The sequence below is a fragment of the Pinus tabuliformis genome, chromosome 1_2, assembly GCF_031772625.1.
Source record: "Pinus tabuliformis cultivar Carrire ecotype Pingquan chromosome 1_2, CPIR1, whole genome shotgun sequence".
Classification (NCBI taxonomy): domain Eukaryota; kingdom Viridiplantae; phylum Streptophyta; class Pinopsida; order Pinales; family Pinaceae; genus Pinus; species Pinus tabuliformis.
Genome location: NC_142298.1, coordinates 8,517,168 through 8,542,246, shown reverse-complemented (window position 1 = coordinate 8,542,246; position 25,079 = coordinate 8,517,168). Strand labels below are relative to the sequence as shown.

General features: G+C 33.8%; 1 protein-coding gene across 1 annotated transcript; it reads right to left on the bottom strand.

The window, feature by feature from the left end:
* Positions 1-385: 385 nt before the first annotated feature.
* Positions 386-2,218, bottom strand: LOC149204047 (protein NUCLEAR FUSION DEFECTIVE 4-like). Its single transcript, XM_089397020.1, has one exon. It carries the CDS (start codon positions 2,216-2,218, stop codon positions 386-388), a length of 1,833 nt encoding a protein of 610 aa, XP_089253146.1.
* Between the last annotated feature and the right edge of the window lie 22,861 nt (positions 2,219-25,079).

Here is a 25,079-nt window from a genome sequence, read left to right as displayed (position 1 = left end):
ATTAAATTTAACCCTTTTTTAAATTACTGTGAGATATATAACTTTTATCAATCAGTTAATTTATATAACTGAACTCGTATTAAAATGATCAAACTGAGCATCTATTATTTTCCAAGCCCGGTTCGAATCCCATGTAGATTGACATGTTCCTTGAAGACGTTTCCACATGAAAAATAACCTACTCACAATGAACCAAAAATACAAACAAACTAAGCTAGTTTCAATTATACTTATGATTATATTTAAACCAACGTTTGATACGGACAAATCTTGATCCTAGACAAAGAAACATTCTTAAACCTGCTGTGACTTTGTGTCTTTACCTGGTAGACAGAATCATTCAGAATTTTACACCTCTAATTTGCTATGTTGCTCCTCCCTGGACTTAGACAATGGCAGCCAGCACATTCCTTTGATTACCATGTTCCGCTTTCTTTATAACATGGGATGTTGTGTTCTCTGGCTTTTTAAACTTGGCATATATATCACCTCTGTAGAATTCTCTTGTTCTTAAAACAAGAACTAAAGAAACCAGAGCCCCGAAGACTGTCACGAGTGTCAGAATAAGAAATGAGAGCTGAAAACATTTATGCCCAGTGCAGGTAAGCGCGCTCTTAGATGAACAAGTCCCGAGAGCAGTACACTGATTTCTTGTCTCTTGGTCGTACAAGTATCCCACAACTCTCACAGAGAGGAGATAAGATCCCAAGGGGCTCGCAACCGATCCTAAATTACAAAGAGTAGCATAATACTTGAGGCCAAATAACTCAGAGATGACAGCATACATTACAGGCCATTGGGATCCCAGACACAGTCCAATTATAATGGAGGCTACGTACAGTGAACCCGGAAGAGCGAAGGCTATGAAAATATAAGCAATGCAAGAAATAAACATAGAAATGGTAAACATCAGGGGCCTGGGAAATCTATATTTCTGAAGGAGGATTTCTGATAAAAAGCCAGCAACAACACGGCCTAGAAAATTCCATATGCTAATAAGAGCAACGAAGGTGCTTATATTCGTGTCGTTATATCCAAGAGCTTTCCCAATCTGTCCCATGTTATCAATGGCAGTTAAAGTCGATCCAAGTGCACAAGTACAGGCTAAAAGCAGAATCAGCATATCGATGCTCACTAGAGCTTGGGGAATTGTGAAGTCTTCTCCTCTTTTAGGGCTTCTGAAGAATTTCACAATACGGGATATCACAGAATACTTCACTCTGATGTCATTGCTATGATCAGTAATATACTCTGTGCTGCTCATAGCTTCTCCTTCATTGATCTCTACGTAATGTTTGGGATCTTCATTTTCTTTTGTACGCCGAGTGATTTTGTCATCACCTACAACTTCAGTTTCTACAGTTGAGATTGCGATCTCGGTGGAAATCTGTTGCTGCTTCTTTTTGTCCACCTCTGCCTTAGCAATCACCACAACAGGAAGCGAAAGGAAAACCACGATAACTGCAACAACAATTCTGTAGCCTGCATTAGGGAAATTCTTCCGCATATTCTCGACTACGATGAAAACCATAAGAAATCCCGCTAGTCCTAGAGCTATGTAGAGAAAATGGTAGAACCGCTTCAGCTCTTTTTTCTCAGTTGTCTCTTTTGTAGGACGAACTATAAACATTACAATCAGAGACACAGCACTAGGCAAGTAACCAAGAAGCAGAATCACACCAGCAGATGCACTGGCACTACTCCCGTAAACTGCAAGATATATCTGAGTGAAAATTGCTCCACTCAAACCCACAAATCCTTTCAGAATGCCCAGCACAACTCCCCGGCTCTGAGGGAAATTCTTGACACAGGTAACCAGAGATCCTGTGACGGCAAATGGATGAGAATTAGCTCCAATAGTCATATACACATACATCTGCCATAACTTCGGCTTGGCGATTCTTTGGGTGACAGACAACCATAACATTAAATAGCCAACAATGTTCATGACGGCTCCAACTCCAAGAACAACCCATGGAGGGCAGACTTCATTGATGAGACCTGCATCAATCCCAACATTAGTACCCAGATCCTTGAAAAAAGCCAAGGAATTCAGTGTGCTCTGATCATAGCCCAGGGAAGTTTTTATTGCTTGTGAATAGAGCCCAAAAATGTATGTGCCACCAGCACATGACATAATAAGGAACGACGCAAATACTACAAACCATCTTCCCATGATCACTCTTTTGGCCAAATCAAACACCTCCTTTCCCTCCATCATCTTCACCCGTGCAACACAGGAACGACCGCAATTTCTTTTGGATCGAATGTATTAATGGTTTTTCTATCCCACACAAAAGTGCACTGACAGTCGAATGTTCACCACGAGACAACTAAACCAAAGGTCAGGATAATTGCGTATGCGCTTGCTTAAATAATAAAAAAGCTTTCTTAAGCCAGGTATGACTTCGTGCCTTTCCCTAGGACATTCCAGACAGAATCATTCACAATTTTATACCTCCAGTATAAATCTAATCAAGGAGATAATTGCGTATGCGCTATGTAAATAATAAATTGAGCATCTGAGTATAAATCTAATCATGGAGATAATTGCGTATGCGCTATGTAAATAATAAATTGAGCATCTGAATCCGTGGAAAGCGCACTACGTCAAAAGGATGCCCTATATTTAAGTGTAGTGACATCAGATGTCAAAAAGATTCGAAAACGAACCTAATAAGAACAAATTCTGCATTTTCTAATACGTTTATGGTGTTCTTGGCCAATCAAAGAGATTTGAAAACAAACAAAATGAAAAACGAAGTCTGCAATTTCTATGCCGTGAGAAAGTCTTCGGTTGATTTTCTAAACCAAGGTCTTGATTGTTTTATGTCTTTCAGATCGTTACGAAGACGATGAGCCTCTGTGGTTTTGATAAAAATATAGCGGGCTGATCAGGCCTGTGAGGAAACTTAAGCTCAAATCCGGGTCGTTTCTTTAACCCGCTGTGACGCAAATGAAATCATAATCTGAGCTGAGGTGAAGCAGCAAAATCCATTATCAGATCTGAGATGAGGTGAACGAGGGGAACGGAAGAATCTATTATATTTTTAGATTTCAGTGTGCAGGTAAGATAGACATTCTCTTATTAAAATGGCCATTATAATTTAGTTTTTAGTTAACAATTATATGCCAAAATACTCATTATTATTGTTAATTAACATGCTAAAATATTGATGGCTGATTCACAACCACTATTATTTTAGGGTTATTTAGCAATTATTGGCTAAATTATTCATTGCTGATTCACAACCACTATAATGATAATAGCCATTATTGTTAGTTAGCAATTATATGCTAAAATATTGATTGCTGATTCACAACCACTATAATGATAATAGTTTTATAATGATTGGTTGGTGGTTTGTAAGGGTAGTCACTTTAACTTTATTGGTTAAACTCTCAACCAAGAATGGAATGCAAATTATTGAAAAGTAGTCCTTGCATGTTTTCCATTATTAAATAGATTTTAGAATAAATGAAGAAATTTTTAGAGATAACAAGATTAGATTTAGAAATATAAATATTTTATAAATATATATCATTTTAATAATTACTGAATTAATTTAGTTAACAAGAGAGATTATATTTTAATACTTATTTTTAATTTTAATTGTTAGATTCATCAACACTAATAATACCTATGTGTGGTTTAATAAACTAAAAAATAATTGTTTCTAATGAATTGGTGAAGATATTGGTTAGCTGATTTTTGGGTCCACAAAATTGAAGCGATATATTAGCATTGTTGATAATCCATAGAATGAGGTGATAGCGCATATTAATGTGCTTTATCTTATTTTGATACACATGGTTCTCTCACAATGGCATTACCAAGCAATTATGAAAAAAATAGAAGTTGGCTCCTTCTCCACTTGTGCAAGACCTCTCAAAAGTTTTCTTAGCCATATTGCATGTCATGCTATTGTAGTTCCTACTACATATTTTTCTTATGTGGAAGATATTGAGACATTGAATTGTTTGTTAGAAGTCCACGATATCAAATATGGACCCAAATAAAAAGCATATCCTAAATTGTTTTTTTCTATCATCAATACTACTAGCAAACTCACTATCTCTGTATTCTGTAAGAGTATTTCCTTTAGAACTTGTGTACCAAAATCCATAATTACTTGTACATACATTATCCCTCAACATTATTTTCCCCACTTTCTAGTGAGAGTCCTTGGTAGATTCCATAAATTGAGAAATCAAACTAACTACATACATAATATCAAGTCCAGTTGTAGTAACGTACATTAGGTTTCTAACAAACCTCTTAGGTAATGCTAAATCAACTCTTTTTCCATCATCTTTCATGCTCAATTTTGTTCATTTTTCAGTAAGTGCATATGATGGTTTTTCATTTTCCATCTTGAACCTATTTAAGATACAAGCTACATACTTTTGTTTACATATGAAAACTCGTAGATCATATTGGTTAACTTCAATTTCCAAAAACCACTTCAGAAGATCAGGTTCTCTCATCTAATGTTCCCTTTCGTGGCAGCATTGAATTTATATTTCCTAGTATATATCATGTCATCAACATAAATATAAATTATAAGGAATTTACCATGATCTGATTAAACTATATGGGTTTTACATTGTTCTGATTTGGTGTAGAGAGTGGGCTCATTATTACTACTATTGAACCTAGTGTCAAGTAAATATGAGTCAATGCAACTACACCAAACTCTTGGAACTTGCCTCAAGCCATAAATGATTTCTTCAACTTATACAAGTTATACTCCTCATCTTTTACATTAGATCATGGTATTTGATCTACATACACATTCTCTTCTAGTTTTCCATTCAAGAAGGTTGAATTCCCATCCACCTTGTACATTAGCCAATTTTTCTACGATGCAATAGCTAACAAATATTTAATAGTATCCAAACTTGCTATTGGAGCAAGGGCTCCACCATAGTCAATACTTTGTTCATGAGAAAATCCTTTGGCATTTATGTTGACATTATCTTACTCTACCTTTCTTATCCCATCAAATTTTTTCATGTACACCCACTTAACACCAATGCTAGTTATATCCATTTGGAGATAAACAAGATCCCATGTCTTATTCTTTCCAATAGGTTCAGTCTCTTCATTCATGTCTTGTACACAATTCTATTCCTTCATTGCCTCTTCAAAATAAGTATGCTAATATGCTAATAAGGAAAAATGAACTTGTTGATCCATGCCATAACACTACTCATATATTAACATTTGTGTCCTTGTTTCCTAATTTCTCACCAAAATTACTAACCCTGTGATAGGAGAAGGTTTATTTCTTTCATTTCTTACAAAATTGTTGGCCCTCTACCGAAAGAAGAATAATTTTGTTTTCTTTGCATCGATGATCTTAGCAATCTTGGTGGAGGAGCTTATTGTCTTGAAATTTCCACTTAGTCATCTATTTCGAGAGTAAGATTTATACTACCATTACTTCATTCTCTTGATCATTCCAATGTTTTTTATCCAAAAATTTTACACATATTTTCAACAAAAAATTCTTAGTAGATAGATCATATAATCTATATTATTTTGGCAATTCGATGTATCCAATAAAAATGCATTTTATGCTATTGTTTTCGAGTTTCCTCCTAAGTATATCTAGGAAATATACATATGAAATATAGACAAAAAATATAGAAAGAGAAACAATTGAATTTTTGCCACTCCATGCTTCCTTAGGCACCTTACCGCTCACACTATTTGTTAGATATTTGTTCAATATAAATACCAGGAAAGAAACAACCTCAATGCAAAAAATCATTGGGAAAATTTATATCTTTAAGCATACTCCTAGCCATGTTCATAATATTTTGATTCTTCCATTCAACCACTCCCTTATACATTGGAGTATATATGGTCAAGGGCTTCCTTCTAATTCCTTATTGTATAGAAAAATTTATGAACTCCTTCAAGCCATACTCTTCTCCTTCATATGTTATGAGCACTTTGTAATTTTTGCCACTCTGTGTCTCTTTAACAACCTTAAGTTCCTTGAACTTCGTAGATGTATTTAATACTTTTTGAGGAAATAAACTCAAACTTTCCTACTAAAATCATCAATAAATTACATAAAATAAAAAATACCATCAATGGATTAACTTTGCATTGGTTCAAATTGATCTGTGGAGAAATTCTAGATGATCATTTCTTTATAGGAGGCTTATAGAAAACTATCTATTTCACGTTTTCCAAGAATGAAAATTTCACAAGCACCAATTGTCGCATTCAATATGGGCAATCCCTTAACCATTGATTTGTTTAGTAAGGGACTCAGACTCCTAAATGATATGTTACCATACCTAAGATTCAACAACCAAGTATCAACTATGCTTGAGACATTTTATGTGTATGAATTTCATATATTTACACTTAGATTCAATGAGAAAATTATATTCCTGGCCATTTGGACCTTTGGAAAACATGTGCTACTATTTGAATTATCTAATATTGTGCATAGGGAATCTTTATATTCATATCATAATGATGTTGAATCAACTATCCAATACTTAATATATTTTCAATGATTTTGTACATACAATATATCAAGAAAATATTTCTTCTAATTCCCCTTAGTTAACATAAACAAAACAACTCTCCCTATGGATTTCAAATGATAATAATATTCTAAACTAACTTCAAAATGAGCATATTTATCAATACTAGAAGGTAACAATGTTCAGCCTATCATTTGATTGTTGTAGCTACTATCCAACAACCAAATGTCCTCGTCGTGACATTATTTAGTGATTTTTACATGAGATGAACATTAACTTTGATGTCCCTTCCTTAGTGTAAGAATTTAAGTTAGTTCTCCTCTTGTTTGGATTTGATTCTTTCTTTCTACAATCACTTTCATAATGACCTTACATTTTTGTAGTAGTAACATTATGCCTTGGGCTTGTTTTTCCATATTCTATGTTTTTCTTCTGATTGTCAAGGTGGCTAGGCAATTATGATTGTCTTGAGTACCGTAGTTATTATTTTTTCTATATTATTACCTATGCCTATACTTCATTTATCTACCTCTACTAATGGTAGCCTGAGTGTTAAAGGCATGTTCTAAGGACTCATCTTCCATGTTCATTCTTCATTCATGGACTGAAATAGATCCCATCATTTCATCTACTATTAGTTTGGATAGATCTTTATATTCCCCATGGCAATGAAAACCATCTCTAATATTAAATATGTTTCTAATATTTTTTTCTAAAATTTTATAATCATCCATCATCTCTCCATGAGTCTTGAATTGATTCCCATCTCCCATAAAATGGTCAATTTTTTGCACATCCTTCATCTTCAATACTTTACAATATTCACTTTGTCATTACCCTAACATGCTAACTCCACAATATTCTAGGATTTCTTTGCAGTATATTCTCCCAATCTATTTGGGATAGATTGTATCATTTATTTAATATAAATACAAAACTTCACATTGTTCTCCTTTTTTTTCCCGCTTATGCAAGTTTATTTTTCTAGTTATTAGACATGGCCTACAAAGTTTCTTGATCTAGCTATGTGAATCAATTCTCCATTGGTTCCCAATATTTTGAAGTTGTAAAAAGGTCTCTATTCATAGATTATAGAACTCATACTTATTTCCAACAAGATCTAGTCCACGAGTTTTCCCTAAATTACTTTGAGAAGCCATTTGAAATTTTTCTAATGCCAAAATTCACTTTCCAGGATCAGTAATGGAAAGGAATCAACTTCATAAATAATATGAATGTATGGTTATGAAATGATGCTACATAAAACCATAAACCAACCACCAATTCCATTTTATGGATAGTTGAAAATCAATAGTCATTTTAAATGTAAAGGGTATAACTTCAAGATATAACTCATTTTTTATTCTTAAGAATACATTCCCTAGTACCCTCTTCCGATTCCTTGATCACCCTTTTATTATGCAATAATTAAAACCCGCTTCAAAGATATATATAAAAGAAAATTTTTTCCTTAATGGAAATAATAGGCATATTGCTATTATGCATGATAATAATCGACAAATAAATCTTTGAGAGTGTAGAACTTGTAAACTATTAATAAGTTTAAAAACTGGAATATTTTAGAAAAACCCTTTAAACATTACAAAACCTCTCAATGTTTATGGTGTTGTTGAACTTCAAACCTTTGTGATTTGGCACAAAATAAAACAAGTGCTTGAATGCAACCCACTTGATGAGAGCTCACCATTGCTTGTTATCTTATTATTCTAGTGTAAACGGATGGTGTCTCTCCTTAAATTGTCAATAATTTATTGGCTAATTTTCATGGTAAATCCCTCGAAATAAACCATCCATAATATCAATAGTTCCTTGAAAAATAAATCTCTCTATGGTCTGAGAATCACATTATAAAACTCTACTTTTCAAACCCTAAATCCCCTCACATGGCTCTCTACTCAATGAGAGGGATTCCTCATCACTAATGACATCTTCTCCTTGGCTTCTCATGGATATGCTCCACAAGGACCCATTTCTTAGACCTCACACTCACACCCTTAGCTCTCTTCCTTCAGAATTTATTGTCCATTCTATGAAGAGACTTAAGCTTGAATTGATACCATTTTAAACTTATAAGAATATATGAGAGTCAAAGTTATTGGAAACTCATGAGACACTAATTGCCTTTCTCACTATTAAATAGATTTGACAGTAAACTAATAACTTTTTATAAAAAAATATAAGCCTAACATCTTTTGAAAATATATAACAATCTCTGGAAATATTTTCTAAAAATATTTTGGTGTAAAACTAATTAAGTAAATAACTTAGTTAACATAAAATGTTATATCTTTGACATTATTAATTATATTTTAACATTATTAATTTGTTTCCTTTTCTAAAAAAAACATTTGAACAACAATAAATTTACTAAACATTAATTGATATTGTTTTAAAAATAAATATTTAATATTTTATTAATATATTTTTTGTTTTTTCAAAATTTAATAATCTAAAAATTAAAATTTAATTTCGGATAATTAAATTTTTAAAATTAAGAAAAATAATATAATTTTTAATTTCAGATAATTAAATTTTTAAAATTAAGAAAAATAATAATTAAATTTCCAATATAATAGATTCCAACAAAATTCTTAAAATACCATCAATTTAATAGGGTTAATTCCACTACTTCTTTAAACTATATTAAAAACAAAATATTTAATATTTTAATAAATATATTTTTTTAAACTTAAGGAAATTAAAAAATTCAATTAAAATTAAAAGTTAATAATTAAAATCTATTAAAAATTTAAAAATTAAAATTAAATGGTTAATAATTACAATCTATTAAAAGTTAAGATAAATAATAATTAATTTTGGAAGTCGAATAAAGTTTCCACAATATCATTTCACCATGTACAAAACTGAAATTATGGTGTAATTCTATGTTTTCTCAATCCAATATTACCTTAAAAATATTATTATAAAATAGTGTTATGATGCTACACATTCTAAACTCTTTTCTCTGATTACATCAAAATATTATTGTAAAAATAATGTTAAACGTGGCTATATAATATTGTTAAGCTTGTTATTCCCTATCTCTGGCCAGGGACTATATATATTAGGGAGGAATAATCCAAAGATGAAACCTCATTTAATTACCTAATTATAAAGCCATATCCATTTTTTTGAAATTACACATTAATTATATTAAAATATAAATCTATTTCCATATTTATAAAAATTTAAAATATATTTATAATTTTATTTTTTTTTAAGTAAATTTTTGGGGTAGTTCAATTAGTGAATGTCATGATAATGAAGTATTATGTACCATGAAATTTGAGGTTAAAATTTTCAATATTTATTTATACATGTGGAAGAGTTTCAGTTTATGAATGTCATGATAATGAAGTGTTACATAAAATGAGATTCAAGGATAAAATCTCCATGATTTACTTATATCTGTGGAAGGGGTATATGTGAGGCACCTAAAGGTTATAGAGGTAGTGGTCAGAATTGACCCTGTATCATGCAAGTACAAAACCAACCCAATTGTCGATTCTTCTAGTCACATACAAAAAGAAGGAGATTAGACTTAATTTCCTTCGATTATGTGATTTTATTTTTGCTAGTTGTTAGCAATAAAAAATTGTTTTCAGAAGGAAAAGGGAAAATTTTCTTATTTCACGGTTTGTAAGATTTTAAACTATAAAATTGAATGTCTAACAATGCAATCAAATGTTTGAGAGTGAATTTTAGAATATGTTGCAAGTGCTTTGGAAGGGAAGTGAAGAATAACAACCACGAAAAATATTGTCCACTAGGCACACTACATGGAACTATTACACCATCCTCTATGACCACCAATACTACATAGAACCATTGCACCATCCTCTATCACCTACAAAATGGAGTCACCACATCATCTTCACCATATCATCCCGAGTTACTTGCAAAACTTGTGTTTTTTGAAATCATGAACATCAACTCCACCAAACATAATTTAATTGCGTATATGAAGATATTGAAATTATGTTTTGTGAAGAGACTAAATAATCGAGCAAATATAACTAAATAGTGAATGGGGTAGATAGAACAAGTTCACTCAACGTGGCTGAGCTTCTGCGAGCAAACCTTAATTTCTATTTGGGAAATTTTTTGAAACTCTAATTTTGACTATTCTTTGTTCCTGCAATTTCAATTTCTACAACATGAATGTAATATGTTTTTCTTTTACATCTCTTGTAACCTCAACATTTTTCTATTGACTTCTTTCCTTAAATTCAATAACTATAAATTGAATATGAATTTCTTTCTCAAATTAAACAAATATAAGTACTCATAGGTAAAATACTCATAAGTTATCCAAAGTTAGACATCCCGATGACACTCACTTATCATGGATGATGCATAGATCATGACCTATCATGCATGATTCATATGCCCTAACCCATCATACATAAAAAAACATACAAAAGATAAAATCTACATGTACAAACAAAAGATAAAGAAACTTAATTTCATATTAGAATATCAATAATCATAATATGAAAATTTTATTTTTTCATTAATTCATAAACTAAAAAATACAAAGATAAAAGTCAAATTTTAGGATAATAGGTAAGCATGTTCATGCCCAACAAAGAAAAAATCAATTCCTGTAAAGGCAAATTAATATTAGCACTTAAAAAAAGAGTCGGTGAAAATTGTTAAAACACTACTTAGATATTGTGAATCATCTTTTAACCTCAAATTCTCCAATGTCCCACTTTGTACTTCTCTCACTTCGTCCAAAGGCCATGCCTCAAATCAAGAACAATATGAGAAAATCGGTAAGCAAGAGTGTTGAAAAATGAAATTCTTACTATAAAACATGCTTTCTTTTCAATTGATGAGAGTGTATGAATTGGACTTGATTATGCTGATGAATTTGTTGAATTGCTTTTCCATATAGATCATGGTGGCTTTGATCACCTAGTAGTCTAGACTCTAGAACTATGAAACACATAATGTTTATAGGAAAATGGGTTATAACATCATTGATGTATTCATATACATCAATCATAGAAAAATGCATGATATTCGTGGAAAACCATATAATTGAACGTCTTCACATCTCATAATCTTGTGACAAAAATATTGAATAAAATTAACAAAATCAACGGATTGGTGAGACTGGTCGCTCTATCAATCAACGGATTAGTGAGCATTCGGCTGACTTGAGACATGGTAGGACCAAGTCCTCTGCCCTGGCTGAACATGCGGGGAAGACTATGCATCATGTGTGTATAGAGGAGGCTCAAGTCATTGCCAAAGTTGCGCAGTTTCACCATCGCAAGTTTAGAGAGGCCCTGGAGATTGAAAAAAGGCCGAATAATCTTAATAGGGATGATGGCTGGAAGATTAGCAGCTGTTGGGTTCCAGCCTTGTCTTCCTAGCCTCCTCATTCCCCTTGTGTTTAGTCTTAGGGTTTCCATCTTTCCCCTCCTTTAGTTTCGTTTTTGGCAGGTTAGTCCTAGTAAGTTTCAGGATATTAACCTTGTCCCGCTTATGATACTATTGGATACATTATTATTGGATTAGATTTTTTGGTTCCATTATTCTGATTAAATATGCTTCCTTTACTAATGTCTTAATAAAAAACCCCTTTTAAACCTTATAGTAATATTATATTTACCTAATGACATAATTAACTTTAATAATGGAATAACAGATTATTGAGTATATATTGAGTATTTAATAAATATAAATCAGTAATTTAAATATTAAAGGAGACCTAGTTTACCAAATGACCATTAAGTTTAAAAGATAATTAGATAGTAGTATAAATAAATATATATATGATATGACAATAATATTAGTTATTCTGGTATTAATAAACATGAACATTATTTTATTCTAATAATTATAATATTTATTAAGAATTCCATTTGTTTGTTTTTAATATTATTAGAATTATGAATTATTAAATATATATGATTTATTAATAAACGTATATTATTATTTTTCGAATGGCCATTATACTTAAATAATAAGTAATAAAATGGTAACATTTATTTACATTTAAATATTATTAGAATAATAACAATTATAGATTATTATACTTAAATAATAAACATGGATATTAGATTATTCAATGATTGTAATCTTAGATATAATTAACAAATTTACCTATTTAGAGGTTTGAATTACAGCTATATATTAATAAACATATTATTCTTGAATGGACCATCATATTTAAATAATAAATAATAAAATGGTATATTTTACCTAAGATAACTATATTCTAAGAGTAACATTTATTTATCCTTAAGTAATATTACTAGAATAATAATAATTATAGATTATTTAACAAACTTATGACCATTATATTTAAATAATAAATATGGATATTGTATTATTAAATGATCTTATATATAATTAACATATTTACCTGTTTTAGCTATTTATAGAAATGTTAATAATTGAATTATTGGTTTGACCAAGAGCATTAGGTCAAATTAGCCGTTGGAATATAGCCGTTGGAATCTCTGCACACTCTATTTAATCAGCTAAACCGGATTGGTTCTTCAACTTGTCCTGACGATGAACCACACTGGTTGGTTCGAAACGCGTCGACAAAAGATTGGTTATGTGATTTTGCCGAAGATTATCTAAACAATTAACAAAATCATTTAAAAATTCTCCTTTTCAAATTGCCGACAATAGAATGGAGTCCAATGTACGAGAGACAACAATAGAATGAAGTCCAATGCAAAAAAATCCACATTGAATTCATTATTCATTATGGGAAGGCTCATAAAGAAAATGTCCTCGGGAAACTACTGAAACAAAGTGACAAAACAGAATAATTAGGAGGAGATGGACTATTATCAGAGGAGAGGCAACAATAGCATGGAGTCCAATAAACAAGTTTTTCACATTGAAATCATTATTTGAAGGTTTAGATCAAAAATGTCCAAAGAATATGAAATAAAGTGACAAACTAGAATAATTAGGAAGAAACCGTTGTAGACCATGCATATTTGTTTGTTAATGCACGATATTTAGTTGAACCATTATTAAATTTATAATATTTTTTCCATATGCTGTGAAAATACCTATTGCAATCTGGAAATTCGTGTATCAATTTTTAGCCTAGAAGATATTCCTTGTTTAAACCAATTACCATTGAATTGCCTTTACGTAGAATGACAATGAAGTTACAAAATGTCTACCCTTTATGTCAAAATACCAATGACGATAATAGTCAATAATACAAGGCTACATACCATTTAAAATACCAAATATATTTTAGGCTAACAGCGATTTGACTTTCCTGTAACAGGTGTAGTTACTGCAAACTCCGATCGGATTTCAAATCCAGCAACAATTTGATTCTTGATTGCCACAAGATTACTCAATCACAACAAAAGAAGAATCGAGGTACAACAATATATTTTGGAATCCCCATTCTATAAAATACAGTACAAGAAACTTGAAGACGCGGTTGTTATAGTATTTATAGTCCCTCCAGAGCTACTCTCTCTGCTAATGTTATTTAACCAATGTTTGAGCTGAAAGGTAACGAAAATTTCAACCTAATACCATGCCATGTCAGTGACATATTCATTACTGCCTGTGAGATCCTTTAGTTCGGAGTACTGAAATTTGGTGATGCGGCTGGTGTGTTGTTCACTGTAGTGTAGTCTAACGCAAGGCTCTGTAATCGTGTGTGATGTAATGAAGGGGCAAGTTTTGGTTCGAGAGTTCCATGTCTTAATTATGCAAAACATGGCAAGAAATATGAAGATGTAGACCTGGTACCTAGAAGTTTGGCTGCCACAACCTAGAAGAACTAGGCTCATCAAATGGAGAGGAGTAGATGACCTGCCTTTGTTGCCACCCCACCACCCATATTCCACCTGCCCCGGTTATCCTGGGTTAACTTAATTTTTTAAGTAATATTTTACTTTAATTAAACGTAGAAGATTGGATTACAGGTAGAATTTTGAACTTCAGAATGGCATGTGCTCTTGCGACATAATCCATTATGCACGGTATTGACTTCGAGAGCCATTGGCTGGAACTCTCTTGATCACACTCAATGACTTGTCAATACTTTCCGACAATAATCCAATATTGATGGTTTTGGATTCCATGTTATTAATTTGAATTATTTTTCCAAATTACTATTAGTGAGTGAAATTTTTAGTTTTATTGGTCAAAGTGAATTCACGTTATACTATTTTCTTTATATTCATTTTTTTGGAAATCTTATTTTTAATTTTCATGTAGCTGAAATGACCATACATAGCCATAATTCCATAGAGATAAATATAATTAAAAGCAGACCATAATTCAATATTGATTGTTTTGGATTCCATGTTATTAATTTGAATTATTTTTCCAAATTACTATTAGTGAGTGAAATTTTTAGTTTTATTGGTCAAAGTGAATTCACGTTTTACTATTTTTTTTAGTAATTTTAACTATAATTTTCAGAAAATATTGAATATTTTTATGTTCTTTATATTCATTTATTTAGAAATCCTATTTTTAATTTTCAAGTAGCTGAAATGACCATACATAGACATAATTCCATAGAGATAAATATAATTAAAAACAGTAATTTTGTGGAGTATTCGTTATTGTTACGCTACTGCTCTGCCCAATCTTACCAAAACTGACACCATTGCAGGTTTTTTAGGTATACCAGAAAGAGGAAAAAAAAAAACTATATAATATTGATACATTGTGAAAAAAACCAGAAAAGGAGTGTGCTTCTCCACATTCCACACAACCCAATGTATTAATGTTTCAAGTTTCCACACAACCCAATGTATTAATGTTTCAAGTTTTTTAGTTTATTAGCAATTATCATTAACATAATATTGGGGTCCATGACTGCACCAACGATTTTAATTGGTTTGTTGTTGGGCTGGAATTCGTGGATCGAAGCAAGCAATACTTCCGTTAGTATTGGCATTCTCCTGCATATAATTTCTCAACGAGCACATATATGATCGAATAAATTCAAAGTGCATATCGGTAGGGACCTCGCAAAAAGTATTGTTCTCTATGTTTAATTATAGAATTAAATGAAAAATTAGATCATTCTTATATTGCCGAGAGGATATGCAAGCCATGGTGAGCGAGAGAGAAATGCAGCGGTTAACGATACATTGTGCGTATTGCAGGAACCACGTTGACAAAACCATCCTGTTCATCTACAAATTATCCAAATTATCATAAAGTAACGTCAGGTGAGTTAACAAAATGGTTTTTATGATTCATGGAACTCCAGCTTTGCTTCAAAACACACTGATGTCATGTAAATTAGATAAAATGTGAACAGAATTGAAAAGAAAGAGTTGTAGCTCTCAGGTGTGGCCTGCACCTAGAGACTACACTCACAAAACTTGAGAGATCACTCTCGTCCACCCTATACATTAATCAATCAAAGATTACATCAATAAATACAATACTAGGAAATAGAGAGTTGCACCCAAACCCCATAACTATAGGAACTAATCCTAAACTAGGGAGAAAGTTACAACAACGTAACCATTTTCTCCATTAATACAAAAATAATATTAATTATTTTTAACTCCCCCCCTTAATGGAGAAAGGGTTCTCCTGGACTCCTAGCATATTTCTAAACAATTCAAATTTCACTCGAGCAAGAGGCTTTGTAAAAATATCAGCCACATTGTCACAAGTTTTACAATATACAACAGCAATTTCTTTAGACTGTATTTTTTCTCTAACAAAGTGAAACTGGGTGTCTATGTGTTTGGTGTTTTTATGGAACACTGGATTGTATGCTAATTTGATAGTGCTCTGGTTGTCGCTTTTGATAGAAGTGGGTTGCTTCTGTTCTTCTCCTGCATCTTTAAGAAGCCTTCTCAACCAGATTGCTTCACACGTTCCTGCACACAATGCTTGATACTCAGCTTCACATGACGACAAAGCTACAGTACTTTGTTTCTTGCTGCTCCAAGCTATGACCCCGGAACCTATGTTGAATGCATAACCTGTGATGGACCTCCGATCATCCAGGTTACCTGCCCAGTCTGAGTCTGAAAAACCTGCTAGAGTAACATCAGATACATCAGTGTATAAAATACCAAAATGAACAGTACCACAAAGATACCTCAACACGCTTTTTGCTGCTATCCAGTGACTTTCAAGCGGTTTTGACATAAATTGGCTCAACACACTAACAGAGTATGCCAAGTCAGGTCTGGTTGTTGTAAGATATATCAGGCTGCCAACCAGCTGTCTGTACATTGTGGCATCTACCTCCTTAGTGCCATCATCACTGTTCAATTTCAGATTTTGCTGCAAAGGTGTCGCTGCGGTTCTACACTGATCCATGCCAAACTTTTCCAACAGATTTCTAGCATACTTCCCTTGGGTAAGAAAAGTTTGCCCAGTATCTCTAAATACTTCTAATCCCAGACAATAGTGAAGGCTTCCGAGATCCTTCATTTCAAAAACTTGTGCCATCAGCCTTTTGATTCCTTTGATTAAATCAACTGCATTTCCTGTTATAATCATGTCGTCCACATACAAAGAAATCAAAACAATCTGCCCCTGATCATTGTACTTGGTATACAAATTTGGGTCATTTAAACTTCTATGGAAACCATACTCTATAAAGAAAGAATCAACCTTTTCATACCAAGACCTGGGAGCTTGCTTTAAACCATATAAAGCCTTTTTCAATCTGCAAACTAGATGTTCCTGCCCCTGCTTTACATATCCTTCTGGCTGTACTAAGTAAATTTCTTCTTTTAAATCACCATTTAAAAATGCAGATTTAACATCAAGCTGGTGTAATTCCCAATTATATTTAGTAGCTAAAGCAATAAGCATTCTAATTGTATTTAGCTTTGCTACAGGTGCAAAAGTATCATCAAAATCTATACCTTCCTTCTGTGAATATCCTTTTGCAACCAACCTAGCTTTTAACTTATCTATACTTCCGTCTGCATTAATTTTGGGTTTAAACAGCCACTTGCATCCTATGGGTGTTTTGTTTTTAGGCAGTTCAACTAAATCCCAAGTATCATTTCTAAGAATTGATTCCATTTCTTCATTCATTGCAGCTCTCCATTCCTTAAATTGACTAGCTTCTTTGTAATTAGAGGGTTCTACAATGTTCAAAACTTTTGACATCAAAGCATAGTTTCTCAACTTCAATGGTAATTGAGTCTTCCTACCTGACCTCCTTGGTAGGGGACTTACCTCAAATTTGTTTTCTTCTGCAATAACTGGGCCTGCTCTTTCACCTTCTTGTTGTTCTTCTTCATTCTCTTCTTTCTGCTCCTGTTCCTGCTCCCTTTCATCCTCGCTGATTTCCTCCAACAGCAATGGAATGTGCCAATCATCTCCAACATCAGCTTTCCTTTCCTGTACCTGTTCATGAAAGACTACATCTCTACTTGCAAATGTCTTACGAGACTCAGGATTGAACAGTTTGTATGCTTTAAACTTTGTTCCATAACCAACAAAGATGCATTTTACTGCCTTAGGGTCTAGTTTCTTTCTATCAGCTTTGGGTACATGTGCAAATGCCTTTGACCCAAAGACTCTTAAGTGGTTTACTGCTGGTTTAAATCCATATAAGGCTTCAAAAGGGGTTTTGAAGCCAAGAAACCTAGTAGGACTTCTATTTTTCAAATATACAGCAGTATTTATCGCTTCTGCCCAAAAAGTATTAGATAGGCCCTTACCTTGCAGCATGCTCCTTGCGCACTCTACCAGGGTTCTGTTTTTATGCTCTGCAACACCGTTTTGCTGTGGTGTGTGCGGCACTGTACACTGCTGAACGATCCCGTGAGATTTGCAGTATTTCATGAATTCCTTTGATTTGTATTCTCCTCCTTGATCAGATCGGAGAATTTTAATACTTTTTCCAAACTGTTTTTCTACCAGGGTTTTGAAATCTATAAAGCATTGGAAAGTCTGACTTTTCTTGTTTAAGAAATAAATCCATGAATACCTAGTGCATTCATCAGTAAACAACAAAAAATAGTATGCTCCACCTAGCGACCTTGTCTGCATGGGACCACATACATCAGTGTGCACTAGTTCTAAGATTTCTGTTTGCCTCCTCCTATCATGCACAGGGAACTGTTCTCTGTGCATCTTTCCTAAGGCACAACCATCACAGTTTAACTGAATGTTACGAAAGATGGGGAGACCTTCGACCATACCTTTCTTCTGTAACAACATGAGATCTTGCAGATTCAGATGACCAAACCTCTGATGCCAGAGTTGTTCAGTTGTCGACTCTCCTGCAACCATGGCTTGCTTTGCTATACTTTTTGCATCCAACCTGTATAGGTTTCCAACTCGCATGCCTGTTGCAACAATTTCATTCCTGCAATCCTTTATCACACAGTGAGTCTTGAAGAATTCGACATGCATATCTTGATCAGCCATCATGGATACAGATATCAGGTTTTTCTTTATTCCAGGTACATATAAAACATTTGAAAGGTGACTAATTTTTCCATTTGGTAACTTAACTGAGATCACCCCATGACCTTTAATCTGATATCCATTATCATCTCCTAGATATATTTTTGATCCATTTATAATTTCTTCAAGACTGTCAAAAAATTCTTTATTACCTGTCATGTGAGAGGATGCTCTGGAATCGACATACCAGATGTCATCTTCATTCGATGCAGAAAGGGCACAGTCGACTGTGAACAGTCGAAATTCATGACTGAAGTCTTCCTCTTCAACAAAATATCCTCTGTGTTTTGGATTTGCCTGTCTCCTTCTTGCCTCATCAGCCTGCTTCTTGTAATAACAATCTCTCTGTATATGACCCTTCTTTCCACAATAAAAGCATTTCTTTTTAGAATAATTTGCAAGCATACCTTTATGAGAATGCAGATTCTTCTGTGATGTTCCTCCTTTCTGGGCTGATTGCTGCTGTGACTGCTTCCCTTTAGGTAGTCGTCGTTTTGCCACCAGCGCAAGATCGTCACTTTGATTCAAATTCAGGTTCTGCCGTCGCTCTTCCTCTTGCTGCAAGATCGCAGTGAGATCATCAAACGAGGGTGTTTTCTCCCTTGCTGAGATTCCAGTGATGAAGGTTTGGAAATCATCACGCATCCCATTCATTGTAATTGCAACAAGATCTTCATCAGCCACCGCCACTCCAATAGCCACCAATCCATCTTTAACATCCTTAATTCGTGCGACAAATGCAGTAGCAGACTCCCTTTCGTCCATCCTCATTGAAAATAGCTTGCTTTTTAGAGCCAAAACTCTGTTTGTATTCTGGGTCTCATACAGATTCTTGATTTTCGTCCAAATCTCTGCGGACGTTTTACAGTCTCTGATGTGAGCAATGACATTGTCTTTCACAAACATTTTCAACAGGACTTTGGCCTTGTTTTCTCGTTTTTCCCAATCTTCCTTCTGTGTGGTTGCAGTCGGCTTCTGCTCATCGCCTGTCACTATAGTCCAAGCATTCGCACCTTCGAGCAGGATCTGGATCTTAAACTTCCAATTCGTGAAGTTAGACCCGTTGAGTTTACCAGACTCGTTAAGGTAAGATTCCATCATATTACTCATTGTGAATCTACTTAACAACAACAAAAACAATACCTGTGAGATCGATCTGTCACCTCTGCCACCGATCTGCAGTGTCTGGCACTCCCGCTCCAATGAGCAAATTCAGCGTTTTCAACACAGCCGAAACAATGATCTGATCACTATTGATCCGATCCACCTCTCCCGGATTGATCTGCCACTTCGCCGATCCTGCTCTCCCTGCAGATCGCCAAACGAAGTCGAGGTTTCCCGCAGATCTCCTCTGGCGCTTTCCCGATCTGTCTCTCCCGGACGGATCTACAACTCCACCGATCTGCACCGTTTGCAGACCGCCAAACGAAGTTCACGCTATTCACAGATCCCCTTGGCGCTACCCCGAGCGAAAAATCCGCGCTAACTGAAAATCGCTTAGAGTATTTCAATTGGCGCGACTTTCCCGGTAAAATCCCGCGCTAATCGGGCTTTTTGGCGCTCTGGCGCAGTTTATTCCTCAATAACCGCGCTAATTCCTCTATTGGCGCGACTGTCAGCGCAAAATCCGCGCCAATCCGTGAAAAATCCGCGCCAAAACTTTCGAGTCCGAGCCAGGTGTTCTGCAGTCCACCTGCTCAATTTTCGAGCACAGAGCTCTCGTGTACACACAGCCACAAAGGCGCTTCAAGCCACACAGGCTATTCCAGCCACACAGGCAAGCTAGCTACTACAGGCACTTCAGCCTCACAGGTGACAAAAGATCAGGCTCACTCAATCTGAGCTCTGATACCAAGATAAAATGTGAACAGAATTGAAAAGAAAGAGTTGTAGCTCTCAGGTGTGGCCTGCACCTGGAGACTACACTCACAAAACTTGAGAGATCACTCTCGTCCACTCTATACATTAATCAATCAAAGATTACATCAATAAATACAATACTAGGAAATAGGAAGTTGCACCCAAACCCCATAACTATAGGAACTAATCCTAAACTAGGGAGAAAGTTACAACAACGTAACCATTTTCTCCATTAATACAAAAATAATATTAATTATTTTTAACTAAATTGACGTATACTTCTGTAATGTGTACTCAAATATCTAATGCGTACCTTGCTAACGCACGAGATTTTTGAGTTCTTTTAACTGGGAAACATAATTTAGACATTAGCTTTGGCACCAAAATGACCAAATTGCAATGAAAAGTTATTTAAACCTGGTATCACTATGTCTCAATCTCCAGATATAATGCAATATAAAAAAGAGAGTAATGTTTTTAATGGTTGAAGTGGAACTCGGTAGGGTTGTTCCCTGGGTCTAATTTAGTGCCACCGTGTCCAAATTGAGTGTGCATTAGTATATTGGTCTGTTTATAAGAAATCGGTTTTGGCTCATTATGCACTTGACTCATATTATTATCCCGATTTATTTTATTGAATCACACACTACATTTTGTGGTTTTTATCTTATTCTATTGAATAATTACCATATTCACGAAGTTATGTGATGGTTTGATTTTATGCCCCATGTGTAAAGGCTAAACCAAACACGAACGGACGGTTTGTTTATTACTTGAAGTGCATCGATTTAGTAGCACTCAATTACCTCTGTTACAATCGAAAGCAAGTGTAACTATTTAATCGTGTATCGATTTTGTTGGGAAGTTTTTGATAAAAGTGGATTTATTAATGAAATGGCTCTCTAGGTGAGATATCTCGAGAGGCCTAAGCACTACACACATATATGTTATGTTTCTATGTGGAGAACAGCCTAGTACATATAATTTTGCATGTTATTATTTAATTCTGTATCGATTTTTTCAAATGCAAATTTTCAATGAAAATCTATATGCAAATTTTCAATTTATTTATATAAATAATTTGAGTAGCATCATTTAATATTATAGAAATTTTGAAGTCTAAAATGGGCCTCTAGTAATATTATAAAATAATATTGGAAATAATAAAGAAAAATTAGATTACATCATCCAATTTTGGAAGGAAAAAAGAAAAAGATTACTTTTTCAACTCATTTCTTTATGGTTTTATTCAAATTTCCTGCAAGACCACTTGTTGGAAATAAAATTTTATTCTTAATCCAAGGAGTACTCATGTTGCATATTTTGGATGGACTTGGTTACACAAAAAGTGAAAAATACATGAAGAAAACACTATTCCAATCATGTTTTTTTTTTTTTTTTATATATTTCTTTTTCATATAGGAAGAGTGATCAAAAGTATGGACCATGAGTGGTTCTTGGATGAGGAATATAATTTTACATCCAATGAATTTTCCTGCTCGAAATATCAGTAAAACCGTAAAGAGATGAGTTGAAAATACGAGTTAGAAAAGAAAAAAATTATATATATATATATATATATATATTACTTTTTTACTGCAAAAATGGTCAATTATCCACGTGGTTGACATCATCATCTTGAATCTTATAGGCCATTGTAAATTTGATTTGGGTTGTACAATTTTGTTTTGAGACCCATTTTTAACCTCCAAATTTCCCTAATGTGAGGATGCAAAAAACAACTTTCGCAGATGCACTAAAAATACCTACCCCTCCTTACATTGGTTTGTGTGGACACGTTCATTATGCCGATGTGTGGAGTGACTCCGCACCTTCGCAGAACGATGTATGTGGAGACTTTAATTGCGCGGAAGTCAAGAGTAACTTCGTGCCTCTGCACAATGAAACTCTTAACGTTTATGTTATAGCTATTACTTATTCACATCATCGTTCATATGTGCGAAGCACTTAAATGTTAATTGGTAGATCTCGAAAAAATAATATTTTTGTTACCCATAAAGAGAGGATATAGTCGGTCCTCACAGTGTGGATGCCATATTTGGAAGGTGGCCAAAACATAAAATTATAATATGTAGTCGAGCACATTGTTTTTATATTTGGCATTTACACTTAATAACAAACAAACTGATGCAAATCTGGAACAAGCAAAACAAGCATTACGATTAGATCGAATGATTGAGAGAGGTGCAATACCTGTAATTTGCTTCCTAAGTGAGCGCAAGAAATAAGAAAAAGAGGATGCCAAAAACACACAATACACAATGCATAATTCCAAGAATGAAGATATGGATACCATCCACAGTTCACAACACAACAGCGTCACAAAATCGTCACAAAATAATTATTTTTTTGTACAAAACTGAACGCATATTCATTCGATCTCGGCCTAAGTTTAGACAATAATATCACCCTAGAAGATACTTTCAACTCCACTTTGGTTGCCGTTATGAAGAGAATTACAGAAACTGAATCTATTGCCCCAGTATTCTTTATTATCATCCACAGGAAGCGTACTCAATAATCGATTCTCGCCACATCTAGCGGTAGAATAGTCATTTAACGCTGAGACTCGCCATGTCAGCGTTAAAGCCATCATAGATGGAACGAAACTTGAATATTCCACTGTTGTTAATTTCATCGAAATGAATGTGTTGAAATGCGTTGAGAATGTTATCAGAATTCCCCACTTTATCATAACTGGCATTAGTTCCCTGTTCGATTTTGGTGAGGTTAGAGACATATGAAGTTACATTATAGTAATTCCCATCATTCAAAATGAGATACATGGGCTCCAGAAACATGTGTGAGCATATCTAAACTGTCAAATATTGAAGCTACCTCTAACAACCACATTACATATGTTGGGTTGAGTGCATGTGGGGGAAGAGAATGTGAAAAATTGTTACAATTAGCTTCAACTATTTGATTTGACTTTCATAAACAATGGGCATTGTTACGTTCGAGGATTGGATTAGCTTCATCATTGTTGTTAAATGAATTGCACACCAAGTTCACCACAGGTTGACATATGCATCGCTATGAATTCCACTTCTTATAGACATTGACAATTTGGTAATGTCCTCCTCTTTGTCGGTCATTCGTGAATAATAAAAAAATCCATCTCCATACAAAATATATGTAGTTGAGCGAATATCTATTTTCTAACCACATTGCGTAAGCTCGGTTGAGTGCATGTGAGGGAAGTGAATGTCAAAACTTGTTACAGTTAGCTTCAACTATTGGATTTGACTATCATAAACAATGGGCATTTCTAGTCCGGGCTTATTCGTGAAACCATTATGGCTATTCAGAAAGATTTTACCAATAGAAAATTGATATGGGACTCTTTATAACTCGATGGTGCTAATGTGAAGTGTCTACTACACATTGTCAGAGATGGCGTACAAGTGTATGACGTAAATGAAAGATCGTTATTTCATATTATGTATGGATTAGATGAATGATTTTTATTTGATATTACAAGATACAACGGAAAACCTTGAGCAATGGAATCTTACCAATTTCTTTAGCCAAGGTTGCAATTTATACCATGGTTGAGCAATAGTTTGAATAATAACTCTACTGAGTGAAATTTATTTCCTACTTATTCCTGCCAACTATCGTCTACCACCAACTAGGGAACAATGATCGAATCCATGACGATTAATGTTTTGACACCTCCTCTCAATCATGACCTATATGTTAACTTGCATACTAGTCTAAGTATCAGCTAGGCTTACAAATAATTTGGATTTTCTACAACACACAACTTACTTCTACAATTTTAAAATTTAGCCTTTCCAAGTGGCTTTGTGAATATGTCAACCACATTTTCATTTGTATTACAATATGATAAGTCAATTTATTTTGATTGCATTTTTTCTCTTATAAAATGATGTTGTGTGTAAGTGTGCTTTGTCCTTGGATGATATATAGGATTGTTTAGCCATTTGATAGTGTGTTGATTGTCACATCTAATTACTGTAGGTGTTTTTTGTGTTTCTCCAACATCTCAAGTATCTTTCTAAGCCAAGTTGCTTCATATGTATCATTATATAATGCTTCATACTCAGCTTCATTGGATGACAAGGAAACAATATGTTCTTTCTTGCTGCTCCATTAAATTGGTCTTGAATCTATATTGAACACGTATCCAATAGTAGATTCCTTGTCATCTGTACTTCCAGCCCAGTGAGAATCAAAATAACCTTCCAACTCAACATAAATTCATCAGTATACATAATACCAAA